Source organism: Trichomycterus rosablanca, chromosome 6 (assembly GCF_030014385.1).
Source record: "Trichomycterus rosablanca isolate fTriRos1 chromosome 6, fTriRos1.hap1, whole genome shotgun sequence".
NCBI lineage: Eukaryota > Metazoa > Chordata > Actinopteri > Siluriformes > Trichomycteridae > Trichomycterus > Trichomycterus rosablanca.
Window position 1 is genome coordinate 29,435,155 of NC_085993.1, and position 26,867 is coordinate 29,462,021.

General features: G+C 40.1%; 1 protein-coding gene across 1 annotated transcript; it reads right to left on the minus strand.

The window, feature by feature from the left end:
* Positions 1 to 26,287, minus strand: LOC134317279 (small ribosomal subunit protein uS9m-like). The gene is given in 8 exon segments (XM_062998097.1): positions 1 to 242; positions 5,553 to 5,557; positions 12,644 to 12,732; positions 12,734 to 12,811; positions 16,211 to 16,319; positions 18,840 to 19,008; positions 19,346 to 19,421; positions 26,268 to 26,287. Coding segments are annotated over 8 exon segments (633 nt in total). The 3' UTR covers positions 1 to 155.
* Positions 26,288 to 26,867: the final 580 nt, after the last annotated feature.

Here is a 26,867-nt window from a genome sequence, read left to right on the forward strand (position 1 = left end):
ATAATGTAGAGAAAAATGAAATGAAATCGGTCACAAAAAGCAGATTTTAGAAGTGCAGGTTCAGCATGAGGGCAATTGTACAGTAAACCTGTATTTAAACACATTTGTGGCTGTCATGCCGAGGAGTCCAGTCAGGTCCACCGTGCTTTAAATTTCTAGCGCTTTTTCCAGGTAAATTTCTTGCGGGCTCCAGCCTGGCCAGGCTTCTTCCTCTCTCTCACTCTGGGGTCGGACGTCAGCAGGTGTTAGGATTTTTGGAACATAACAACATTATTAAACATCATTATTAAACATAAATTCAATATGGGAAGTTTTACGGCATTTTCCAAGTTTTACGACATTCATGCCGCATGGTCTTTCAAAATGGCGGCTGCCATGATCTCTTGGCAGAGGTCCTCCCTGACTCCTACCGAAGGGGGGGAGGCGGAGCCCTGGGTTTTTTAGCACATTTCATTGGCTCCAACAGCAGCGGCGGAGGAGGAGCCTAGACTAGTTTAAAAGAATGGCGGGCTTAGACGCCGGTCTCTTTCTTGGTGGTTGGTTTTCTAGACTGCAGGAGAAAGGAGCGCCGATTGGCTTAGCTCTGACCTATATTCACAGATCATTTTTACACTTAATAAAGTGTTTTAAAGAGTACTTTCTGGACTTCCCGACTGCTTTCTTCAGGACCTTTTGAACTAAAAAATTTATCCTAACAAATGGTAGCAGAGGATGGTTCAAGAGGCCTGAGGTGGCATCGAATCGATTCAGCTGATCAAGGTAGGACCTGGAATTCTGAGGAGCTTTTGTACTCAGTACAAGGCGCGCACCTACTTAAGGTAAACAGACGTTCTCTGTATATATATTAGCTGCATTTATTATTTAGCGTACTGAGTGTGAAAGTGAATCTCAGAATCCGTAAGTGTCTGATTAAATGACTAAAGTATCATTAGATAGTTTAAAACTGTGAATATATGTTGGAGCTAAAATGTATGTGTCCTGATTGCGGAGTTCGAACCAGACCGGTTGATATAAATGTTAAAGGGCGTCATTGTGTTTGGCAGGGCTCCACCCGGAACACCATTGGAGCGAAACGTGTCTGTCTGTTTCAAAAGCAGGGGCGCGTGATTCGAATGATCTAAGTTTTAACGAGTCTGGGACTGGGTTAATTCTATAGATCTAAAATTTTCGAGCGTTGGAGATCTAAGAATCTGGCAGCTCAAAGAGCGGGATTCTATGATTCGAGCGTTGGAAATAATAGGGTCTGGCAGTTCAAAGAACGAGATTCTATAATTCGAGCGTTGTAAAACCTAGAATCTGGCAGCTCAAAGAGCGGGATTCTATGAATGAGCGAGCGTTGGAAATCTAAGAGTCTGGCGGTTCAAAGGACGGGATTCTATGATTTGAGCGTGGAAATCTTAAGGATCTGGCAGTTCAAAGAACGGGGTTCTATGAATAAGATTGTTCTAAAATTCGGACTTGACTGTTATGGGAACGGAGTTCGGTTAATTAGACTACTTTAAATTCTAAATTCGGTTCGAAAATAGTACATCAGGAGTTTGTTTGTCAGTGTTTCTGTGTGTATTTGTATGTAACCTTTTGTTTGTCCGCCATTTTGGCTCTGGGAGCGCTGCGCGTGTTTTCTGTCTGTCCGCCATTTTGGCTCTGTCTGTCCACCATTTTGGCTCTGGGAGAGCTGCGCGTGTTTTCTGTCTATCCGCCATTTTGCTCTGGGAGAACGCAGCGTGGTTTTCTGTCTATCCGCCATTTTGGCTCTATGTGCGCAGCGTGTTATGGTTGTCCAACGGCCGTTTTGTCTTTGTATGCCTGGATTGGGTAAGTGCTGCAGTTAATTTTATAATTTAATTTAATTTTATAATCTTAAGATAACTGAGTTAAGATGAAGTATTTGTTATGGTACCTTATTAAGTGTGTTTTAAGGTAGGTAGCGTTCTTCAACTTTAAGGTGCTTAAACTAGGAAAGGGGGTACTTAGAGTGGAATTCATCCATGTGTGACATAGGACATTTTCACACATAATTAAGGAAAATCTCCTTAATCAGAGTGGTTATAGTGAATAAGATTAAAATTATGTGAGTAACACAGCGCTTGTTAGTCGTGATAGGAGATTTGCTGGGTGTATTGGTGCATGTATTATTGAGAGATTGCTATATTGTTTCTTTGTTTAATGTGTGGGGTAGTGCTGGACAGTGATTTGATGTCGATGTATGTCGCGATGGAAAATGTTTCAATAACGGTGATATGATTTTTGGGCAAATTCGATCGGTGCGCATGCGTCGGTGAATGATGACGTACGCCGCATACACGAATCCAGTGCTTAGTGTTACCGCTCTGATCACACTGGTTACAGTAACAAAGTAGTTTTTAAAGCACATTTCACAAGACTGTAATTTTGCTTTTGCTTAAGTATGTTTTGTATTAGTAATTGTTACATTTTGAATAGCATCTGTTACCGAGCAAAAATAACAAATAAAAAACGCTAAAGAAATCGCGACTGGAATTCAGTCTAATTCCTAATTCCAAAACTAATTCAGTGAGTTTTGCGACGGGGAGTCGAGTCTTTTGTCTCGGTTCCTTTTGAAGAGCCGCGTATTTACATGGCGACTGCCGGAAGAGTCGGTTCCTTTGTTTCGGTTAGAAGAGCCGGTTCATAGATTCGAATCATTTTGCGACACATCGCTAGTGATTATACAGTTTGAAAAAGCTTTGTAATTTGAAATGACACATTACACATCCCTAACTGTTTTAATTGTTGCATCAACATGTTTCTTCTATTGCATTTGAGTTAAGGACAACGTTTCTTCTATTGCATTTGAATAAAAAAACTACTGTTGAGGTTTGTATCCACTCCTGTTTACATTACACAGAGGAGACCCCCTGCTGTTTACTCGGTGAGTACATTTTAAATGAGTTACTTTCTACTTTTTGCTTGAGTGGATTTTCAGAGTAGTAACTTTACTTGTAATTAAGTAAAGATTAATTAAAGTAATAGTACTTTTACTTGAATACACTTTTTGGTACTCTTTCCACCACTGATTAAGACATGTGTTGATATATTGGATTATATACTGTCAAAGCTTGTGTTTATTTGAGAGTGATGTCGTGTTTTTCTCGGTGTACAAATGCTGAATACAAGTAAAAGGTAAAAGCTAACATGTTACTGTTTCTAAAATATTGTGTAGTTGTAAAGAGTGAGATTTCATAGACTGTTGCAGGGTTCAGAAGTTTACAGGATACAAAGTCAACAAAGCCAAACTGCAGATATGCCGACCTGTCGTGACATTTCTAGGATGGAGGGTTTCCAGCAAGGATCACTCCCTGACTGCTGACACCAGAGGTTGCATCCTGAATCACCCGAAGCCAACTACCGTGAGTCACCTTCTGTCTTTTCTTGGCTTGACAGGTTATTCCAGGAACTACATCCCTAATTACTCAGGCTTGGTTGCACCTTTGAGGGCTGAAATTACCAGGTTAGGTCAAAGAAACCTAACAACTTAAGTAGAGTGGGCCAAGCCCCTTGAGGCTGCTTTTATTGAATTAAAACAGCAACTGACCTTAGCCAGTGACCTACAACAACCGAAATACTCTGACCCTTTCTATTTGGATGTTTCTGAAAAGAATGGCATTATAAATGCAGTTCTTTTTCAGAAAAGGGGGGAGTGGAGAGCTGTACCCTTGTATCATAGCTCAAACAGCACATTTGGTCATGTCATCCTCTTATTGTCAATACAAGTCATGGTGTGACTGCATTTTTGATTTCCACAGCCTTTACCCTGTCAAGAGCGAGAAAAGACAGAATCAATAGTATTCTCACTCAACCTCATATCTCATACACTACAGGGAAGATGGTGAACATCATGACTGTATTACTCTATCTATTTTTTCTGGGCCTGATAGGAATCCTGAATTGGAAATGTTTGTGAAAGGATTTGCATCCAGAGATGCTGCAACAGACAGGAAACAAGTGGGCTTAGTTAAAATTTGAGCAAATGATACTTTGTGTCATTGTCCCTCCTATTCAATTTAATTGGTAATATTTTTTGGAAATTGTTAATTGGCAATTGTTAATATTTGATGCTTGTGTTGTATCCGATGAATCTTTTCTAGCTAATCGATCAGGTCAACTCACTCATTTTATATTATATAGTTTATTGAAGAAGTTAGATTGGTTCAATGTGGTGCAGTAAACCTTGTGGCAATACTATGCATGATCATAGATGAGTGCAGTTTAAAGATTGAGGGAACAGTGAAGAAAATAACTTGGTAGGTAAGAAGTATCGAATAGTCTAGTAGACAGTTAACTAAGTGGAACTATTTAAGTAGAGTTTAATGTGATTCAAGAAAGCCAAAGTGGTTCAAAGCGCTGGTGATGATGAGCATGAGGGATTGGCTGACTAGGAGCAGGAGATGGTCATGTGAGAGTCTGTTGGATTGTGGGAAATGGAGTCTGTATTGTTAGAAGCAGGAGGTGTGTTAGTACCAGTGACCAAAAGTTGGGGTAAAAATCTGAATGAATAAATAATATAAGTCAGGGGTTTGTAGGACTGATGGAAGTTGATATAGCAGAGCTGTTGTTATTTTAAGTATGGCAGAGTAAATAATAAATAGTGGATTGGTGATTTTGTATTGGGAAAAATGTGATTTAGAAAATTTGAAGGCTCTCTAGCATGCGGCGATGATGAAGTAGAATAAGTGTAGAAAATGTTAGATGTAATGTGTATGCACCTTCTGCTCTGATCAGTTTGAACTGTTTGAAGTGGAATTTTATATAGCAGGAAGGGCTAATGCAGTATGAGAGACAAATTGTGAAGTAATTGTTTGTTTCCAGGGGATCACTGTCGATTGCCCTGAAGTATATGTTTGTTTCCATAGGACCATTGTCGGTCGCTGTGAAGTGACTGTTTGTTTCCAGGGGATCACTGTCGATTGCCCTGAATTATATGTTTGTTTCCATAGGGCCATTGTCGGTCGCGGTGAAGTAATTGTTTGTTTCCAGTAGACACTGTTGTTGTACTGAGGTTTACGTTCTTTTGTCTGAGTTGTGTTTGGACAACCGAGTGAGTTGTGCCAGTGAATGTTAAAAGAATACTCGTATTCTTCGACTAGGCAGGAATCTTCTGTTCTAGGGTGTGTCTCGTTCAGATCAGTTTATCTTTTTCTTAATACGTGTTACAGATTTTGCTCGAAAGGTTGTTTAAAGCGGTCTAAAATGTCTAATTTAACACATAGAGAATTGAAACAAGTAGTTGTTAAGCGACTGGTGGAAACCTCCTCTGTCAAAGAGAAGGCGAAAACAGGCGCAAAAGTTGAGGAACTGAGTTGGACAGAGGTTGGTCTCTATCCACTGGAAACTAAAGCCCCACCTGGTTCTGAACAACGTATTAAAAATTTTCTAAATTTATCGAAAACATAAAGTTGACAAATGTAAAAGGGAATTGGAAGGTGCCCCTGCAGTAAAGAAATTGAGCGTGGAAAAGCCCTTAGCGAAAGTCGTGTGCGCAGCTGCAAAACCTAATTTGGCCACACATCCAGTAATTTCAGGAAATTGGACATGCCTACTCTCATTGTTCAAAGAGATTGAGCCAGTAGGGTGTGAGAATTTATCCATGTCTCACCCACTAACTCAGGAACCAACCCCAACCAACATCAAAGCTTATAAAGACAATTACACCTGTTTCAGGAGCAACAAACCAGGACCGATAAACAGGGGACATTTTTCAGAAGGTTGGTGTAAGGAAACCATTATCCTGGATAGTGATGGGAATTATACAGGCAGCCAGCTGAATGCACAAAAATTCTGTAGGGCGGATTTAGTATGATTGTGTGGAGATATGAGAATCCGGCGAAGATTGCATGGGGATTGGTCTGGGGAGTGTGCGTTGGTCTTTCTGATTATGCCTTTCAGAATTTACAAGCAGCACGGAGTGGAGGATGCCGCGGACGTCCTGACCAATCACCACAGCCATCGAAGAGACACCCGAGAGGTCAAACCTGGCGGATCCTTCGACAAGACCGTGTGGATTGATGGTATAGGGGTCCCAAGGGGGGTCCCAGATGAATTTAAGGCTGGGAACCAGATTGCTGCAGGGTTTGAAAGTGCACTCTTTTGGTGGGTAACTATCAATAAGAATGTAGACTGGATAAACTATCTCTATTACAATCAGCAGAGATTTGTTAATTTCAGTGCTCAGGCCATTGAGGAACTGAGAGACCAGCTAGACCAGACTTCACTTATGACCTTACAGAATAGAATGGCATTAGACATGTTGTTAGCAGAGAAAGATGGAGTTTGCCAGATTGTGGGTTCATCGTGTTGCACCTTCATCCCTAATAATACTACACCCGATGGTAGTGTGACACGAGCTTTGGAAGGATTAAGGGCTTTGTCACGAGAATGGAAGGAAAATTCAGGGATAAACAATGAATGGGTCAAGTGGCTAGAATAGATATTTGGACCATGGGAGGGAGTTATTACGAGTTTAGTGATGTCAGTATGAGAGTGTGGGATTGGCAATTTTAGTGGTGTGTCGGGATCAGATTGGATCCAGGATCGGGAGAATTCGAAATCTGCCAGACTCAAAAGGGTACCCGACTAAAAGATAAGGGCGATTTAAGTCCTCATTTAGATGCAATGAAATATTTAGTTCTGAGTCTGGTATGTTGAGAATTCTCTTGTAGATAATTAGAAATAATTACTGTTAAATGTTAAGGCGTGGTTCCTCTTTCACTGACAAAGGTATGGTGGGCATGCCTTGACTCCTGGTGAGTCTAAAGGATCCGGTGTGGTTAGAGTCCATGGCAGTTTGGTTAGAGTCCAAACTCGAAGCCTGGTACCAGGTCAGTTGGTCCGAGTCCAACTGTGAAAGCCTGAACGGGTTCAGGTCGGTTGGTTAAAGTCCAACCGTTTGTGTGGTAAGTTATTTTCTGGTCGGTGTCGAGCAGTCGGTCCTGAAAACCAATATAGCAATTGCTTTGTGGAATAATCAGTGGAATTGATTAAGTTTCCTATTGCATGGTTAGCAATTGGTTAGTAAAGTCAGTGAGGCTAGAACTGGTCAGGGAAACTGCTTACCGGGGTCTTGGTGAGGTCAGTATGTGTAGGATTGGTAATTTTAGTGATATGTTGTTGTTGTGGTATCCCGTGCATCAGGGTATTAATGGAAAAATTTGTGATAGAAGTAGTGTGTAGAGGAAGCAGAGGGGGGCAGGATCCACCAGTTATCCAGATGGTGTTGGCTGATTTGTCGAGATATCATGTAGATGATGATGAGGAGGATACCCTTGAAGGTGGGCCGGAAGACCCACTTCGAGCAGTATAAGTGCTACTAACTCTGCTTAATTAAAGGTAAAACCGACCAGACAAGATGAGGAGAGAGGACCAGCACTACTGATCACACACCGTGATGAAGGAAGGAGACTTGGAAGGACTGGCAGAGGCAGACACTGAGGGGACTGGAAGACCCACTCCAAGGGACAGAAGTGCCACTAACTGGACCTGCCTACAGGGAACAAAAACACAGCAGAAAGCCCGACGAAACCAACCATGCGGAAGACGAGTCCAGAGGAGCTACCGGAACAAGAAGAAGAGAAAGGATTTGGTTAGACTAGGAGGGAAAAACACAAACATATAGTTCGCAGACACGCAGATCATCTTTGAGAACACTAGTTAAGTACAACACACATAGTTTAGCTACAAAACGCAAGGGGTTAGTTCAGGATTGTTTGCAATGTATATATGTTTGGTACTCTGCTATTTTTAGGAAGGATATTCTCTGTGTTACATCGTTTAAATGTTTGTGCTGCTGTGGAAACAGGTAAGACCGACAGGGGAGAATCCATAAGACATTAGGAGTCATGCAGAGACACAGGAGCTATGGGCCCCTTCTGAATATCTGCAGCTCCGTCTGGTGGAGGACAACCTGAACGGACTTCCTGTAGGAGCCACGCACCCATTGTTTTTATTTTATTTTTCTCGTTTTTGATTTCCTATTTTTAAATTGCTTTATTTTGTTTTCCTATTCTTATTTAATTTTCTATTTTTTGTTTGTTTGTTTGGTTTAAGGGTAGGAGCTGTTGCGATAGGTACGGTTCCTTTAGTTTAACTGGTAGCCTTTTATTTTTTAGATACCTTTTATTGTAAAAATTCAGCCCAGTGGCCATGTAAGTCAGAAGGGGTTAAATTGGGGGGTTGCTGACAGCTATCCTTATCTCCTGGAATCTAGAAACACCTAACCTATAGTTAAAAGTTAATGTGAAAGCATTAAAAGATGCTTTCAAGGGGGGTTTGTTAGGATTTTTGGAACATAACAACATTATTAAACATCATTATTAAACATAAATTCAATATGGGAAGTTTTACGGCATTTTCCAAGTTTTACGACATTCATGCCGCATGGTCTTTCAAAATGGCGGCTGCCATGATCTCTTGGCAGAGGTCCTCCCTGACTCCTACTGAAGGGGGGGAGGCGGAGCCCTGGGTTTTTTAGCACATTTCATTGGCTCCAACAGCAGCGGCGGAGGAGGAGCCTAGACTAGTTTAAAAGAATGGCGGGCTTAGACGCCGGTCTCTTTCTTGGTGGTTGGTTTTCTAGACTGCAGGAGAAAGGAGCGCCGATTGGCTTAGCTCTGACCTATATTCACAGATCATTTTTACACTTAATAAAGTGTTTTAAAGAGTACTTTCTGGACTTCCCGACTGCTTTCTTCAGGACCTTTTGAACTAAAAGATTTATCCTAACACAGGCCAGCTAAATGCAAAATGCAAACAAGGTATATATTAAACAGAAATTCAAGTTATATATTACCTCTACAAAAATGATATGCCAATATGAAACAATATAGGATAGAAGATAAGAGAAATTAATCGTCAACTACACGCCAAAGTATATACACTGATCAGCCATAACATTAAAACGACCTCCTTGTTTTTACACTCACTGTCCATATAGAAGCACTTTGTAGTTCTACAATTACTGACTGTAGTCCATCTATTTCTCTACATACTTTGTTAACCTGGTCATTGGTCAGGACCCCCCACAGGACCCACACAGGACCACCACAGAGCAGGTATTATTCAGGTGGTAGATCATTCTCAGCACTGCAGTGACAATGACATGGTGGTGGTGTGTTAGTGTGTGTTGTGCTGGTACGAGTGGATCAGACACAGCAGCGCTGCTGTAGTTTTTAAATACTGTGTCCACTCACTGTCCACTCTATTAGACACTCCTACTTAGTTGGTCCACCTTGTAGATGTAAAGTCAGGGACGATTGCTCATTGGTTGCTGCTGTTTGAGTCAGTCATCTTCTAGCCCTTCATTAGTGGTCACAGGACGCTGCCCATGGGGCGCTGTTGGTTGGATATATTTTTGGTTGGTGGGCTATTCTCAGTCCAGCAGTGACAAGGATTGCTGTGTCTTATCCACTCATACCAACACAACCATGTCATTGTCACTCCAGTGCTGAGAATGACCCACCACCCAAATAATACCTACACTGTAGAGGTCCTGTGGGGGTCCTGACCATTGAAGAACAGCATAAAAGGGGGCTAACAAAGCATGCAGATGGACTACAGTCAGTAATTGTAGAACTATAAAGTGCTTCTATATGGTGGATTTGTTTGTTTATTAGGATTTTAACGTCATGTTTTACACTTTGGTTACATTCATGACAGAAACGGTAAGTTACTCATCACACAAGGTTCATCAGTTCACAAGGTTATATAGAACACAGTCATGGACAATTTTGTATCTCCAATTCACCTCACTTGCATGTCTTTGGACTGTGGGAGGAAACCGGAGCTCCCGGAGGAAACCCACGCATGCACGGGGAGAACATGCAAACTCCACACAGAAAGGACCCCACCTGGGGTTCGAACCCAGGACCTTCTTGCTGTGAGGCGACAGTGCTACCCACTTAGCCACCGTGCCGCCCTATATGGTGGAGCTGACATGGAGGTAGTGCTGGACAATAATTCGATATCGATATATATCGCGATAGAAAATGTTTCAATAACGGTGATATGATTTTTAAACAAATTCGAACGATATATATTACGTCAGTGCGTACTTTTTTGCGGAAGTATTTTTGCTCGCAGGTGTTCCCACAGGGACGCAATTCAACAGCGCACCTCAAGCAAGTAGTTCTCCACCAAAACAGTGCAGTTACACACTCGACTTAAATGTCAACCACCAACACTATTACAGAAAAAGTACTACTACTGAGTACTAATACTAGTGAGTACTAATACAACTAATATTAGTTGTGGCGCGCTACGAGTAAAGGCACGAACGGGCTCTGCGCGTTCCACTGTTGCCAGATTGGGCGGTTTTCCTCCAAATTGCTATTAACAATTTAATAGCATTTAAATAACACGTCTATTGAAACGAGAATATTCAGTTTTAAGAAGCTCCAGCATTGTAGAAGGCTATTAAAAGTAAAGTCAATTTTCACTGCTGATTTGGCTTAATAGTGTTGGTCAGAATGTGTTATATTCTTGAAAGAAAATTAAAATTAGTTTTCCATGCATTCACGCTAGCATGTTCTGGGGTTCAGATGAGTCTCATCAGTACAGGGTCATTCTATAATTTGGGGTACATTTCACATCACCAAAAAAGTACAAAAACAATGTTCTCTCTCAATAAAACAATCAGTGGTTCAAGTTAATATATTCCTTTAGAGTAACATATCCACTAGTTGCAAAGCTTAAACATTTTTTTATTTTTTTTTATTTAAAAGGGACAGTAGATGTAGACTACTAGGTAACTTAGTTGACAGGTAACATAGTTGACAATTTCCCTATTTTGACCCATAACTTCAGTGGTAGACCTTGCCTGGCTGACCACATGTCATTTCTTGAACAGAATAACGTTTAATTTGAACATACATTTGAATTAAAATTATTTAAAAAAATTGTAACCATAACAATGTATGTAACATAGTTGACAGTCAATTAATATACAGTACTCATTGACAATGTTCTATTATAGATAAAATATTTTTAAAAATAAGTTACCACAGTTTGTTCAATATGCCCTCCACAGAGAAAAATGATATCATGTAATGCTGGTCACATAGTTTTAGAACAAACCATTTTTGAGTTGCTGAGTGGAGTTCTGTTAGTAACATAGTTGACAGAACTTTTGTGGACATTAATAAATAAAGATATTTAAATTATTTAAAAGAGAAACTCAATTTAAATTTTTTTATTTTTCTTTAGTATTTAAACTTTTGAAATAAATAAAAAAAATAGATGTTGTTGCCCTTAATAATTTTATTCATTATTCTGAAACCAAGGCACCCTCAACTTAAAAAACGGACACAGCAAAAACTGTTCATTTAGGAAGATCATGGCAAATTTCAAGCTAAATGAAGCATAGGATGCACATAATGTTTTTGTGATATTACAACATGTTTTCCATTAATAGGTAAAATATGACATTTTTAAAGAAAATAGTTAGAATAAATATAATTATTATCATTGGACATGGAATGTACCCCAAATTATAGAATGACCCTACACACAAGTTTGCAGTCAAATTATCTCAAAGGAATATCTTTGAAATTCTTCCTCATAATGTTAAGGTTATAGGCTATATTTTAGTTTTTTACTTGTCGGGGAAAATGAGAAAAAATAAAAAGCTTATTATGCTAGGCTTGATGTAATTCTACATGGCATGTAATTCTACATGACCAAAACACTACTAGATCAACAGCCACTAGCCACATACAAAAAATAAGTTATCAGACAGTTTCTGTGCCACCCCTGTGAGCAGTGGTCTCAGTCTGGCCACCCATATAGAAATTGTCTGGCTCCGCCACTGTCCACAGTTGAAAAAGAAGCAGACAAAATAGCTGATAAGAGAGGAGGGACTAATTTAGTGGTGTATTCAGCTTGTATTTCTTGCCAGAAACCAGAAAAGAGGTTTGCAGGTACAGCCATCCAATTTTGGTGTTTTGGGCAGTTTTTCTGACATTTGTATTATTCATATCGATATCGGAATTATATCGTATCGACCGAAAATAGGAGTTATATCGTGATATAAATTTTATCCATATCGTCCAGCCCTACATGGAGGTGGTTTTAATGTTATGGCTGATTAGTGTATATACATTTGTTAGGAACATGTACTTGTGGTCAACATTATCAGAACCCTTGAGTATTTGGAAGTGTTTAGTGAACTGCTACGATATATATTCTGCACAGAGTCCTAGTCTCAACTCCACTGAACACCCTTGGGATGAATTGGAATGTCAATTGCGAGTCAGGTCAGCATTATTGCCTGATTTTACAAAAGCTCTTTCAACTGAATGGGCACCAATTTACTTAGACATAGACACACTTCAGCCTCAGCAATAAGTGCAGGCTGTTATCTTCACAAAATAAATTAATGCCCATGGTTTTGGAATGGAATGCCCTACAAGCATATGGTTTGGTGTCCCAACACTTTTGTCCATATAGTGTATGTGTTTGAGTGAAAGTCAATTGGTCAAAACAAAAAGACTCAGTGTTCTTAGACTTCAAGTTATGCAAAGAAAAGTTCATTTCCCTCCCATTTTAGTCGTATCCAACTGATTAATTTGTATTTTTGCCTTCTGAAAGAGTTGTAGTGTTTATACAGTATGTGTTGTGTGCATATTTTACTCACCTTGCCTCATGAACTCTACATCTTTACTAGAAACAAAACTAAGCAATGCACGTGAAATTGCCAGCCTCAGAGCACCAGCCTGAGAAGAGTCCACCGCCTTCCACAGTGACCTCCACATCAAACCTTCCCAACATGTCCACAAAGTGAAGTGGGAACATCAGCTGCTCTCTGAAAAAGAAAAATATATAAAGGTTCGTATTTCTCTTCATTGTCAATTTACTTTTTTTTAATGCCAATTAAACATTCAAGTGGTATGGAAATAAACAAAGAGGGAAATAGAGATGAACCTGTGAAATAGATTGTTGAAATGGCCAGCCATTTGCCCTTAATATATACTTCAATCAGCCATAACATTAAAAGCACCTCCTTGTTTCTACACTCACTGTCCTTTTCATCAGCTCCACTTACCATATAGAAGCACTTTATAGTTCTACAATTACTGACTGTGGTCCATCTGTTTCTCTACATACTTTTTTAGCCTGCTTCCGTCCTGTTCTTCAATGGTCAGGACCCCACAGAGTATTATTTAGGTGGTGGATCATTCTCAGCACTGCAGTGACACTGCCATGGTGGTGGTGTGTTAGTGTGTGTTGTGCTGGTATGAGTGGATCAGACACAGCAGCGCTGCTGGAGTTTTTAAATACCGAGTCCACTCACTGTCCACTCTATAAGACACTCCTACTTTGTTGGTCCACCTTGTAGATGTAAAGTCTGAGACGATCGCTCATCTATTGCTGCTGTTTGAGTTGGTCATCTTCTAGACCTTCATCAGTGGTCACAGGACGCTGTCCACAGGGCACTGTTGGCTGGATATATTTTGGTTGATGGACTATTGTCAGTCCAGCAGTTACAGTGAGGTGTTTAAAAACTCCATCAGCACTGCTGTGTCTGATCCACTCATACCAGCACGACACACACGTGTGACTGCAGTGCTCAGAATGACCCACCACCCAAATAATACCTACTCTGTGGTGGTCCTGGGAGAGTCCTGACCATTGAAGAACAGAGTGAAAGGGGGCTAACAAAGCATGCAGAGAAACAGATGGACCACAGTCAGTAATTGTAAAACTACAAAGTGTTTCTATATGGTAAGTGAAGCTGAAAAAATGGACAGTGAGTTTAGAAACAAGGAGGTGGTTTTAATGTTATGGCTGATCGGTGTATGTTTATTATAGGTTCAATGTCCATTGGTGGTATTTGATGTTTTACTCTTGGCACACCTGTGGCTTTTTGATGCATGATCAGCTTTATCATTGCCCAGGAGCCCTGATATACTGAAAATTGTAAGACATAAGTCTATATTTACATTTGAATTGACATTATCCAAAGAGACTTACAGTACACAGTCTAAGCTAATGAGGGCCTTGCTCAAGGGCCCAACAGTGGCAACCTGGCGGTGGTAGGGCTGATTATTAAGCCAGTACCTTAACCGTTAGGCTACAACTGCACAGTATTGCACAATTGGAACATCATATTACAAGTTAAACATGGTGGTGGGTATGGGATGCATGCTTTGCTCTGGATGGTGTGTAGATACTAGGCTACTGGTACAGTGGTAGCCTAGGGGGTCAAGCTGTGGGTTACCAACTGGAAGGTTTTGGGTTTGATTCCAAATTCTGCCATGCAGCCACTGTTGGGTCGAATGCTTAGTCATTTACATTTTCAGCATTTAGCAGATGCTTTTGTCCAAAGTGACTTACAGTATACAGTCTAAGCAATTGAGGGTTAAGGGCCTTGCTCAAGGGCCCAACAGTGGCAACCTGGCAGAAGTGGGGTTTGAACCAGCAAACTTTTTGCTTACTAGTCCAGTACCTTAACTGCTAGGCTACAACTGGCCAACAGTGGCAATCTGTCAGTAGTGGGGATCATCCGACCACGATGTGAAACTTATGTGCACTTAAGCAAGACCACTTCTGAATGGCTCAGAACAAATTTAGCCTTTTAAGTAGGCTGGACCCTAAATAAGGAGTTAATCCTCAACGGCCCCACAATAAACCAAGCAGGGGAAAAATGAGTATGTCAATCAATTATTTAGTCAAAAAACTGAACAGAATCACAGAAATAATCTTTAAACAGCCATGACACACTACATGTCCATCACAAGTGAATGTATACTTTTAACTTAATGGTGTGCACTGTATGGGAGACATGAGCTCAGAGTCCTGACACTGAGGAAACGTTACCTATCGTTTGCTGTGTGATAAGACCCATCGTACTACTCACTCAGCCTTGTAATTAACCTTCCTCTGAGAATAAACGAGGAAAAGTTCAGCAGTGTAAAGAGAAAAAAACACTGCTGCATATGGACATTTTCTGCTTGAGGCTTTAGTATTAGAATACTAAACAGTAAAAAGACAAGATTTGGACATGTCCTTTCATTAGTGTTTATAATTTAAATGGTCTGTGGATCTGATTATAAATAACATTAACTAAAACTCAAATTCATTATGCCTTACAGTTATGTATAATATAGAATGCATTTTTATTAATAGTGATAAGCCGTATGGCCACAAATATTTGGACACTTGACCATGATCTTGTTGGTCATCTTTCATTGCTGGCCTAGAAATATTTACTGCATTTAGCAGATGCTTTTACCCAAAATGACTTACAACACTTACGAGCGATTACAATCCAATCAATTACGGGTTACAAACATTGTTAGAGTCCAAAGGTGGGACTAGAACCAGCATCCTTTTGATTGCTAGACCTGTATGTTTACTAATGAGCAGCCTTTGCCTTAACATTAAATTGGCTCCCCTTATGGGCATGGTCACTTTTAACATCAGTACTGTTTAAAGAATCTCAAAAAAAATGCCCGCTAGTCTCTAAAAACTAAACAGGCACATACATTTGTACACGTTTAGGAACTGACAGGCACTCGTACACAGGCGTAGGCACCAGCACAAGCACATGTACACAGGTGTGGGCACAGACACAGGCACACATACACAGGTGTAGGCACAGACATAGGAACACGTACACAGGTGTAGGCACAGACACATGTACAGACACAGGCACACATACACAGGTGTAGGCACAGGCACACGTACACAGGTGTAGGCACAGGCACATGTATAGACACAGGCACACGTACACAGGTGTACACACAGGCACACATACACAGGCGTAGGCACAGGCACACGTACACAGGTGTAGACACAGGCACACGTACACAGGTGTAGGCACAGACACAGGCACACGTACACAGGTGTAGACACAGACACAGGCACACGAACACAGGTGTAGGCACAGACACGTACACAGGTGTAGGCACAGACACACGTACACAGGTGTAGGCACAGACATGTACACGGGTGTAGGCACAGACATGTACACAGGTGTAGGCACAGACACACGTACACAGGTGTAGGCACAGACACAGGCTCACGTAGGTGTAGACACAGGCACATGTACACAGACGTAGGCACAGACACAGGCACATGTACGCAAGTTGTAGGCACAGACTTGTACACCTACACTGTCACTTGTACACCTACACAGACACAAACAGTACACAGGCTTAGACATACCTACACTGGCATATGCACAGACACTTTTTCTCACCTGTCCTGCAGTATAGGGAAGTACTGAAGATAATTCTTTCCATTGATGATGATGCGACCAGAGCCCCGGTCTCTGAGTGTGATGCTGGCATTAGAAGATTTTCTCCTTCCTGCAGCAGACAGATAAATAAAAGAGACATCTGAAGCCGTAAGTACAGTTGAAGTCAAAAGTCTGCATACATCTGAATGCTTGTACATTATGGTTGTCTTGATAAATCACTATATTGTCAATGCAACTGCAATTTATATATTTTTTACTCTTCTATTCATTCATTTTTCCCTGTTTTTAATAAGATTGTTTAATGCCAAAGCACAAATCGAATGCTTTTCACAAATGTTAAATACTGGCCACTCGGGTGCCGCGGTCTAACACCTGAAATACAGTGTGGTACACGATACAGCTCTGTGTGGGAACTCAACACTGGTGGGTGATGTTTATTTATTTAGTTGTTTAATGCTGTGCTGACATATCAGTCTCATGTCAGTCTATCGTCCTTGTCAAGTGCTGTTCTTAAATGCGCTTTTTTTATACCAATTATTTCTCAAGTCTTTGTTACTGCTGGAGATCGTCGTTCTGGCAGGTGATAAGAAGCGGCCACAAATTGGACACGTGTCAGAGGGGCCGTGTGGTGATACGGCTCTCCTTGATCAGATCAGGGATTGTGCAAGCGGCAACGAATTCACAAGTGAAATTTTTTTTCCCACTTTTTTCCCCCCAACATTTTATCCCCATTCTAGTCGTGTCCAATTACCCTGATTATGTCCCCTATACTGATTCGACCCTTTGCCGCTGACTGAGGACGCCACTCAACTGACTTGCGCCCCCTCCGGCACGCAATCAGTACAGCCTGCATTTTTCACCTGCACGAGCCGAGTTCATACACCGAGAGACACTGAGCACGGAGGGTCACACCCCCCTCAATGTTATTCCTGGGGGCCAGTGATAGCTCAGTGGTTAAGGTACTGGACTAGTAAACAAAAGGTTGCCGGTTCAAGCCCCACCACCACCAAGTTGCCACTGTTGGGTCCTTGAGCAAGGCCCTTAACCCTCAATTGCTCATTGTGTTCTGCTCATTGTGTAAGTCGCTTTGGATAAAAGCATCTGCTAAATGCTGAAAATGTAAATGTAAATGTAAATTCCTCAGCCCTGTGCAGGCGCCGTCAGTCAACCAGCAGGGGCCGCAGTTGTACCAGTTATGAGGACCCATGCTCTGACTCTACCCCTAAGCCCTGAACAACAGCCAAACGTTGTTCATACTGCCCAACCCAGTCGCAAAGGTAGAGCTGAGTTTCGATACGATGCATCTAAAAACCCAACTCTGGTGAGCTAGCGTACTTTACCGCTGCGCCACCTGAGCGGCCACAAGTGAAAATTTAAATAAAAGATGGAAATAAATGATCTACTGTGGTGACCTCTAACAGGAGCAGGTGGTTGGTTGGGATGTTTTCTAAGGCATCTAATGTAAATTATTCTTGTGTTATTAATTTTTGTGCTTGTGTGCTTGTATTTTTCTAATGATGGGGATTTCATAAAGCTTGTGGTTTATTTCTTTATTCCATTCTGTTTGCCGTCTGTCTGTAATGGAGGTTTTTAGTATGAGGTTGATGTTTTTTCTCTAAGTGCTTTTAGCAGTGCTAACTGCATGTTCATTTCCTGTAATCCCATAATAGCCCAGGGTATGAACATGATTTGGTATTGTTGCTTCCATAATGCACTGGCTTTGGTGAGGATGTCTACTACTGTGGTGTGTGTGTGTGTGCAGACAAGCTACAAAGCACTAATATACACCGATCAGCCATAACATTAAAACCACCTCCTTGTTTCTTCACTCACTGTCCATTTTATCATCTCCACTTACCATATAGAAGCACTTTGAAGTTCTACAATTACTGACTGTAATCCATCTGTTTCTCAGCATGCTTTGTTAGCCCCCTTTCATGCTGTTAGGTACAGTCAGGACCACTACAGAACAGGTATTATTTGGGTGGTGGATCATTCTCAGCACTGGAGTGACAATGACATGGTGGAGGTGTGTTAGTGTGTGTTGTGCTGGTATGAGTGGACAAGACACAGCAGCGCTGCTGGAGTTTTTAAACACCTCACTGTCACTGCTGGACTGAGAATAATCCACCAACCAAGAATATCCAGCCAACAGCGCCCCGTGGGCAGCGTCCTGTGACCACTGATGAAGGTCTAGAAGATGACCAACTCAATCAGCAGCAATAGGTGAGTGATCGTCTCTGACTTTACATCTACAAGGTGGACCAACTAGGTAAGAGTGTCTAATAGAGTGGACAGTGAGTGGACACGGTATTTAAAAACCAGCAGCGCTGCTGTGTCTGATCCACTCATACCAGCACAACACACACTAACACACCACCACTATGTCAGTGTGTCACTGCAGTGCTGAGAATGATCCACCATCTAAATAATACCTGCTCTGTGGTGGTCCTGTGGGGGTCCTGACCATTGAAGAACAGGGTGAAAGCAGGCTAAAAAGGTTTTTGGAAGTTGGATGCTCCTATATGGTAAGTGGAGCTGATAAAATGGACAGTGAGTGTAGAAACAAGAAGGCGGTTTTAATGTTATGTCTGATCAGTGTAACTGAAAAGTTCCTTTGGTGTCGTACCGTCAGCCTGGCTGAAGGCCACTCCGTCCTCACTGTGCTGGAGAGCGGGGATCTCCTGCTTGCTGGACTGAACCTCCAGTTGTCGACGGTATTGCTGCACAAACTCCTCCTCCATGGAACAGTAGGGTTAAGACAAGAGCCTCTCCATCAGCTGGATGAACCGAGCATACTGTGTACACACACACACACACACACACACACACACACACACACAGAGGTAGGAAAACTCATTTAATCAGACCTCATAACAGGACCCTCTTCTGGTGCTTTGGGGAAATGATGTAGCTGTTGGGCTTTCAATACAGCAGGGGTTCTTTGGAGACACTGCTGTTCCACTTCTTGGTTCCAATGTGAAACAGTAGAAACTGAAGTTTCAGTTCATTTAGAAACTCAAACCTTAGCATTATTTCTCGTCCAGAAATTAAACTAGAATGTCAGAACATAGTACTGATTCTTTTGAACGTGTTTTGAAGTAATTGGTGTGTAAACATCTGTTTGGTTCTTACGTCATGGTCGGAGATATTCTCCACTAGTAACTGCTCCAGCTCCTCCTTTAACAGCCATCGACTCCCAGCCAGAGAGCTGAAAACACACACACACACACACACACACATTATACACTTATACTCTTATATCAAGTTTGAATCTCAGAAGAGGCACCAATCAGCCAATTGTGTTTTTGTGGACATACTGCCAGTGCTTAAAGGAGGGAAGGTTGGATGGGGATTCTTCCCACTGCTCCTGCAATATGCATTCTCATGGACTGTGAGGAATCTACTTATTTTTTTATCCACTTATAATCTGACTATAAACATATACAAATCTACGGTGGCTCGCTGAGTCAAAACACGATAACATTTACAAAACAAACAAAAGCTGACAACACAACAACATTAGGGAAAAACGCGAATACAAAAAGAACAACACAACAACATTAAGGAAAAACACGAATACAAAAAGGACAACACAACGAAATTAAGGAAACACGAATACAAAAGGACAACACAACGAAATTAAGGAAACACGAATACAAAAGGACAACACAACGAAATTAAGGAAACACAAATACAAAATGACAACACAACGAAATTAAGGAAACACGAATACAAAAGGACAACACAACGAAATTAAGGAAACACAAATACAAAATGACAACACAACGAAATTAAGGAAACACGAATACAAAAGGACAACACAACGAAATTAAGGAAACATGAATACAAAATGACAACACAACGAAATTAAGGAAACACGAATACAAAATGACAACACAACGAAATTAAGGAAACACAAATTCAAATCCTACAACGGAAATGCTCCCGGTCACTAGAGGGCACCTCTATCATTTTTTATCTGTATGAACATTGCAGCAAAGAAAGCAAGAAGCAGAGCAGCGTAGTGCAGAGAATCTGGATTCGGTTTAACTTTAATGTTCAGTGATATAATTCTTAATAAAATTGAGCTTTTTAGTGTCGGTGGTTTGATTGTATAGCACCTTTTTGTTTTTTAAACATCAGGCAGCAATTAGCTTGCCAAATGTTTTTATATAATTGCAAAATCAACTAACTTGAGCTTTAACCAGACTGTGCCACGCTTTTACAGTTTAACATGTTTTAATGTCATAAACCTTTTAACAGTATATTTACAATGTATTAGTTAGTTATCATTAAGCATTTTAAGCGTATGTATTCATGCCCATTAGTTTAATATATAACATTCTTTTGACATTCGGCATTCTGGTTTAAATAAGTGCTTGAAAAAACACTTAAGACTTATTTTATGAATTCTTACACATGAAAATAGTTAACATACTTAAAAAGTTATTTCATTTTAATTTTAAGATTACGTCTATTTACTTAAAAAAAAACTAATGGAAAAACTGAGTCGTGTTCATAACATTTTATGCATTTTTTTCAGAAAAAGGAATCCATTAAAGTGTCATATAATTTGATGTATTAATGTCAAACAAATTTTTATATACACATCGGTTTCTTTCACCTATTACAAACCTTGTACAAAGCATTACAAAAATGTATTTCTTTTATAAAAAAAATAAATAAATACATCTAAATCTTGTATTATTTAATTAGATTAATGTCAAACCATTTTTAGACACAAATGGACACACCTGTAAAATATAATTATCATACAATTATTGATCTTAACTAGAAATTAAAATAAATGATTTAATAATGTAAAGAAGTTTGTAGGTGAGGGGTATGTACTGTATGTGTATATATAAAATAGTTTACATTAATAAATGTAATCATGTCAAATAATTCTATAATTTACAATTATCCTATATGAAATAAGGTAATATATCCGTTATTTGTCATGTATACATATACAGATGTACAGTACAATGAGCATACATTTTTTTATCTTAACTATAAATTTAAAAGAAAATATAACTAAAAATGTAACTAAAAAAAGTTTGTAGTAAATGGGAAACACTGAGGTTTATACTAATAAATAAAATTACGAGACCTGCATAGATTAATTCATCTCCAAAATAAAATGATCAGATTTATTGATCTTTATTTAAAATTAATATAAAATAGTTTGTAGTAGGTGAGAAACATTAATGTGTTTGTATGAAAATGGTTTGAAATAAATTTATCAAAAGCTCAATTTTATTAAGAATTATATCACTGAACATTAAAGTTAAACCGAATCCAGATTCTCTGCACTACGCTGCTCTGCTTCTTGCTTTCTTTGCTGCAATGTTCATACAGATAAAAAATGATAGAGGTGCCCTCTAGTGACCGGGAGCATTTCCGTTGTAGGATTTGAATTTGTGTTTCCTTAATTTCGTTGTGTTGTCATTTTGTATTCGTGTTTCCTTAATTTCGTTGTGTTGTCCTTTTGTATTCGTGTTTCCTTAATTTCGTTGTGTTGTCCTTTTGTATTCGTGTTTCCTTAATTTCGTTGTGTTGTCCTTTTGTATTCGTGTTTCCTTAATTTCGTTGTGTTGTCCTTTTGTATTCGTGTTTCTTTAATTTCGTTGTGTTGTCCTTTTGTATTCGTGTTTCCTTAATTTCGTTGTTGTCATTTTGTATTCGTGTTTCCTTAATTTCGTTGTGTTGTCATTTTGTATTTGTGTTTCCTTAATTTCGTTGTGTTGTCCTTTTGTATTTGTGTTTCCTTAATTTCGTTGTGTTGTCCTTTTGTATTCGTGTTTCCTTAATTTCGTTGTGTTGTCCTTTTATATTCGTGTTTCCTTAATTTCGTTGTGTTGTCCTTTTTGTATTCGTGTTTCTTTAATTTCGTTGTGTTGTCCTTTTTGTATTCGTGTTTTTCCTTAATGTTGTTGTGTTGTGCTTTTTGTATTTGCGTTTTTCCTTAATGTTGTTGTGTTGTCAGCTTTTGTTTGTTTTGTAAATGTTATCGTGTTTTGACTCAGCGGGCCACCGTACAAATCTATGCAAATAAATCCTTCATACCTATTCAATTTTTGTTGGACTATGAAAAGATTAAAGAAGCCCCACTGTCGCCCTCTGCTGGTAGAAGGAAGTCAGGCCACTTATAAATTCTCAGAGGGCTTGATAATACTGTAGTTTCTCTATAAGAGCCAAATTTCTGTGGGGTGTACTCACTTATGTTGCCAGCTATTTAGACATTAATGGCTGTGTGTTGAGTTATTTTCAGAAGACAGTAAATCTACACTGCTATACAAGTTGTACACTGACTACTCTAAGTTATATCCAAGTTTCATGTCTATAGTGTTGTCCCATGAAAAGATATAATGAAATATTTGCAGAAATGTGAGGGGTGTACTCACTTTTGTGATACACTGTATATATATATATATATATATTAACCCTACCAATAATGTTTCCACTGCACCACGTGCAAACAGGTGTATGAAATCAACTATATGCTTAGGGAAAGTTAGGGAAAGGTCCTTTCGGATTCCAGCATGAATTATTACCCGTCTCTACGCAGGCGTCATTGACCAGCCAGCAGAGGCCACAATTGCAGCAGCTTTGGGGAATCCCTTCAGCCACCTTCCCTCAGACATAGCCAAGTATGTCTGTGTAGGTGTCCAGCCAACAAATAGCAGAGCCTGACACCTCAGCAGCACCCACATTTTAATGCTATTACTGCCCTTGGTTTTGCAATGTAATGTCGATCAAGCTTATGGTCAAGTGTCCGCAAACTTTTTTGGCATAGGACTTAATGTGGTATGATTCTGTCATAGTGTCAGAACATTGTTAATGCACATAAAAGCCTGTAAAATCTGGTGTTTGAATGACACACACACACAGAAATCCCCATTATGAAGGCAGATCCCATCTCTGTCTCTTCAGCACTGGCTGAGTTTAATTGTGTGTGTGTGGGGGGCATGGCTGGATTACTGACCGGGCCAGTGGGGCCAGCGCCCAGGGGCCCTCGAGGTTAGGGGGTCACGAGGGGGGGCTCCGGGGGCCCTAGCCATGCCTTTGGGGTCCCTAGACTTCTACAGAAGTCGTTCACCATGGGTCTTTGATGTTCTAGGGACCTAGAAATTGCCAGGCAAGCCACCGCACGCACCGACCCTACAAGTGGAGGGGGGTGTGCCGACCGAGCTGGTTCACCAAGGGGAGGGGGGCGTGGCGCGAGGAGGGACGCAGAGACGAAGTGCCTTTCAATATATTGTAGGCTGGGGTAACTCAATATTTTGAACACTTTTAAAGGGTGTCGTGACTGAGTAAAGGTTGAGAAACTCTGGTTTAATGTATTAATCTATTTATGTTTTTGGAGGGGGCCCTGGGCAACTCTTTGCCCAGGGGCCCAGACTATCCTTAATCCGTCCTTGGTGGGGGGGATTGAATTGGGGAGCACTTGGGCTGTAACCCCTTTTTCAAACACGCACACACACACACCCTGCCTCCTCCCAGCAGAAGGAGCCGCCATGCAGAGCCGAATGGCATCCTCGGGCACGCTTGTCTAAATTGGCATCGCACCCACGAGCCTGGAGTGCCCGTCAGGCACAAAGTCAATGAAGCGGAGCGGGACAGGGTATGCGAATAAGTAAGTGTGCGTGCATGTGTGTGTGCGTGCGTGCATGCAGCTCACGTCGGCCCTTTCCCCTCAGCCGCGCGAGAATTCATTTCCCCCCGCAATTATTCCGCAGCTGTTTGTTTAATTCCGTCCTGATAGAGTGCGTCTAATCCACCGGCACTCGGCAAAAAAAAGCAAACATCAGGCAAAAACCAATTTTCAGTCAGGGCAAGAGAGAGAAAAAAAAGGAAGAAAAGAAAGACAGGAGTAATAGAAAAGAAATCGACAGAATGAAAGAAACAAGGTAAGCCGACTGGAATGCACATTATATGAGTGTTAAAAGACACCCGTAATGTAGCCAGGAATTCAAACGAGCAAAGGAGAAGCAGAGGTAGAAGGAAGAGCTGCTTGATCGTGAACGCTCTGGTGAGGGGAAAATCAGAAGCTTTGATATAAACTTCAAACTGGCTTTTGAAATTTAATAAATCAGAGGACCAGTCTAGGGCAAGACAAGTCTCAAGGTTGTACTTCTCAAATTTTGCTTCCAGTGCAAAGGGCACCAAAAATCCTCATTTCTGATTGGCTGGCAGATGTCTTTTAACTCCTTATAACTCTTTATTTTAACTCAACTCCTTATAAATTACAGTATAATAATTTGATTCGGTCAAGTTTAATTCTGATTTAACTCAAGTGTTTTTTTTTTATATATATTTTTTTTTCCTCTCTTTTTTCCCAAAATTTTTATCCCCCCCAGTCTAGTGGTGTCCAATTACCAATTGAATGCGTCCTCTATACTGATTTGACCCCTTCACCGCTGACTGAGGACGCCTCTCAACTGACGTACGTACAGTCAGTGCAGACTGCATTTTTCACCTGCACGAGTCGAGTTCATACACTTGACGGGCACTGTGTACGGAGGGACACCCCCCCATCAGCATTATTTCTCAGCCCTGTGCAGACGCCATCAGTCAGCCAGCTGGGGCTATATAAGATGAAAAAAGAGTCGATGTAAATGTAAGAAACACTGCATCTATTTTATTTGCATTTTCTATACTGTTCCATTTTTTTGATTTGGGTAGTACATTCAAGTCCATACTGGATATATCCCAATAACCAAAAACAACTGAATTTTGGCAGAATTCATTTAAAGCAAAACAAAACGTGTGGCACTTTTAGCCCTTTAATGATCTGCTCAACCATTAGTTCAAATCTAAATATTTGGGTAAAATAAGCTGTATTTAAATAATCATTTTGGGCTGTATCTACTCCCTGATTGGCATGTGTTAAACTCAAAAAATATTGGCATTCTTACTTTAAGTAAACACCATTTCTAACTTATATGTCAACTTGAAGTCAGCTGCTGAAAACTCATCCATAAAAAGTTGGATAAGTTGAGTTCTTGTTGAGAGCATTAAAGGGTTAAAGATGTGCATTTTCCTCAGCACCATGAATCTTTTCTCTGCCGTTACAGAAGTTATCTGAGAAAATATTTGTTCGTAGGTGAGTTTTTAAAAATGATGGACACGACTTGATGTCTGCACTGAATTAATTCCAAACAAATTTAGTGAAACGCAATATTTGTGGTTGGAATGTAATCGGTAGCTAGAAATCTGAACAATGTTAATGCTAATAATAATGCTAATAATAATAATAATAATAATAATAATAATAATAATAAACGATGCTGTGGCTTTACTTTGTTAATCATTTTTAACTTACATCAGTGTGTTGGACAGGGAGGTTCTGAAATGCCGATATTTCCGTGTCTTTGGGCTTTTGTCCTATAGTTTGTGGCTGTCTTACTTTACACAAGCACAAACTTGGATGCTGTTGGATGGAAAGCTGCCATTGCCACAGCAGGATCTCTTGGCTGCCAGGCTGTTGACAGGTCAATCAGCAGATGTGACTGCTGGATAGAAACTTGTCCTTCTTGCCAATGTTGCTTTAAGACATATCTACTGACTACCATTCCCAGTATGGGACAGTATATATCATCTTAAAGGTCGTTTCATTACTGTGTTTGTTCACGTGAAGGCTATAAGTTCAACCATAGAGTGCCAGATGGATGGAAGTCATGTGTTTAGAAGCATCACATTCTCATGCAATTTATGCAAGTTAAGTCTCAAAATAAATGAATGTAAACAAATAGAATAGAAACTTTAATATGAGGGATCTTCAAAAAGCACTTTTATATTTTGGTTGGAAATGGTGAAGGTGGGAGGTGTAGTAATTGGTCGTGTCTGAGAGAATAAGAGAGAGCTTATTGCCATCTGAGTTCCACCTTTTTGAACCGTTCAAAGAAGCTTTAAGGGGAAGAAGATACAGTATATGGCCAATAGAATGTGGACACCTCTTTTTAGACATCCCCTTTCAATGCCAAGGATGTTGATATATAGTTGGACTACATTCCTTATGGCAAACGTTTTACCAAATTTTGGAGTGTACCTGTGGGAATCTGTGACCATTCTGTTAAAAAAGCATTAGTAGAGTCAGGCACTGATGTTTGACAAGAAAGCTTGGTTTGCAATTGATTTGTGACTTACTGCACAAGTCTGGACTCTATGCAGGAGTTCCTCCACTCCAACCAAATTAAAGCATATTCTTATGACCTTTGCATGTGCACAGGGGTACAGTCATACTAAAACAGGAAAGGGTCTACCACAAACTTTTGCCACAATGTTTTTATTTTATTCATTTTATACATCTGGTGTTGATGTTGTAATCGTCTACAGTTAGTGTGACTGAAACCATGTAAAACTGTTTAGACTAGTGATCAGAATTAGGCTTTTTAACACGTTCATAAATGTAAAGTCTAGAAATGAAATGCGTTTGCATCCAAAGAAATTAAAAAAGCAACTGGATATATTTTTTTTTGAGTTGTGACATCAGATATGCAAGCTTTTTACTACTGTCTTTTTGATCTGTGTTATTAGGAATAACAGTGATAAAATCCTGTTAAGGATGAAGGGAAAAAGATATATATATATATATATATATATATATATATATATATATATACAGTGGGGGAAATAACTATTTGATCCC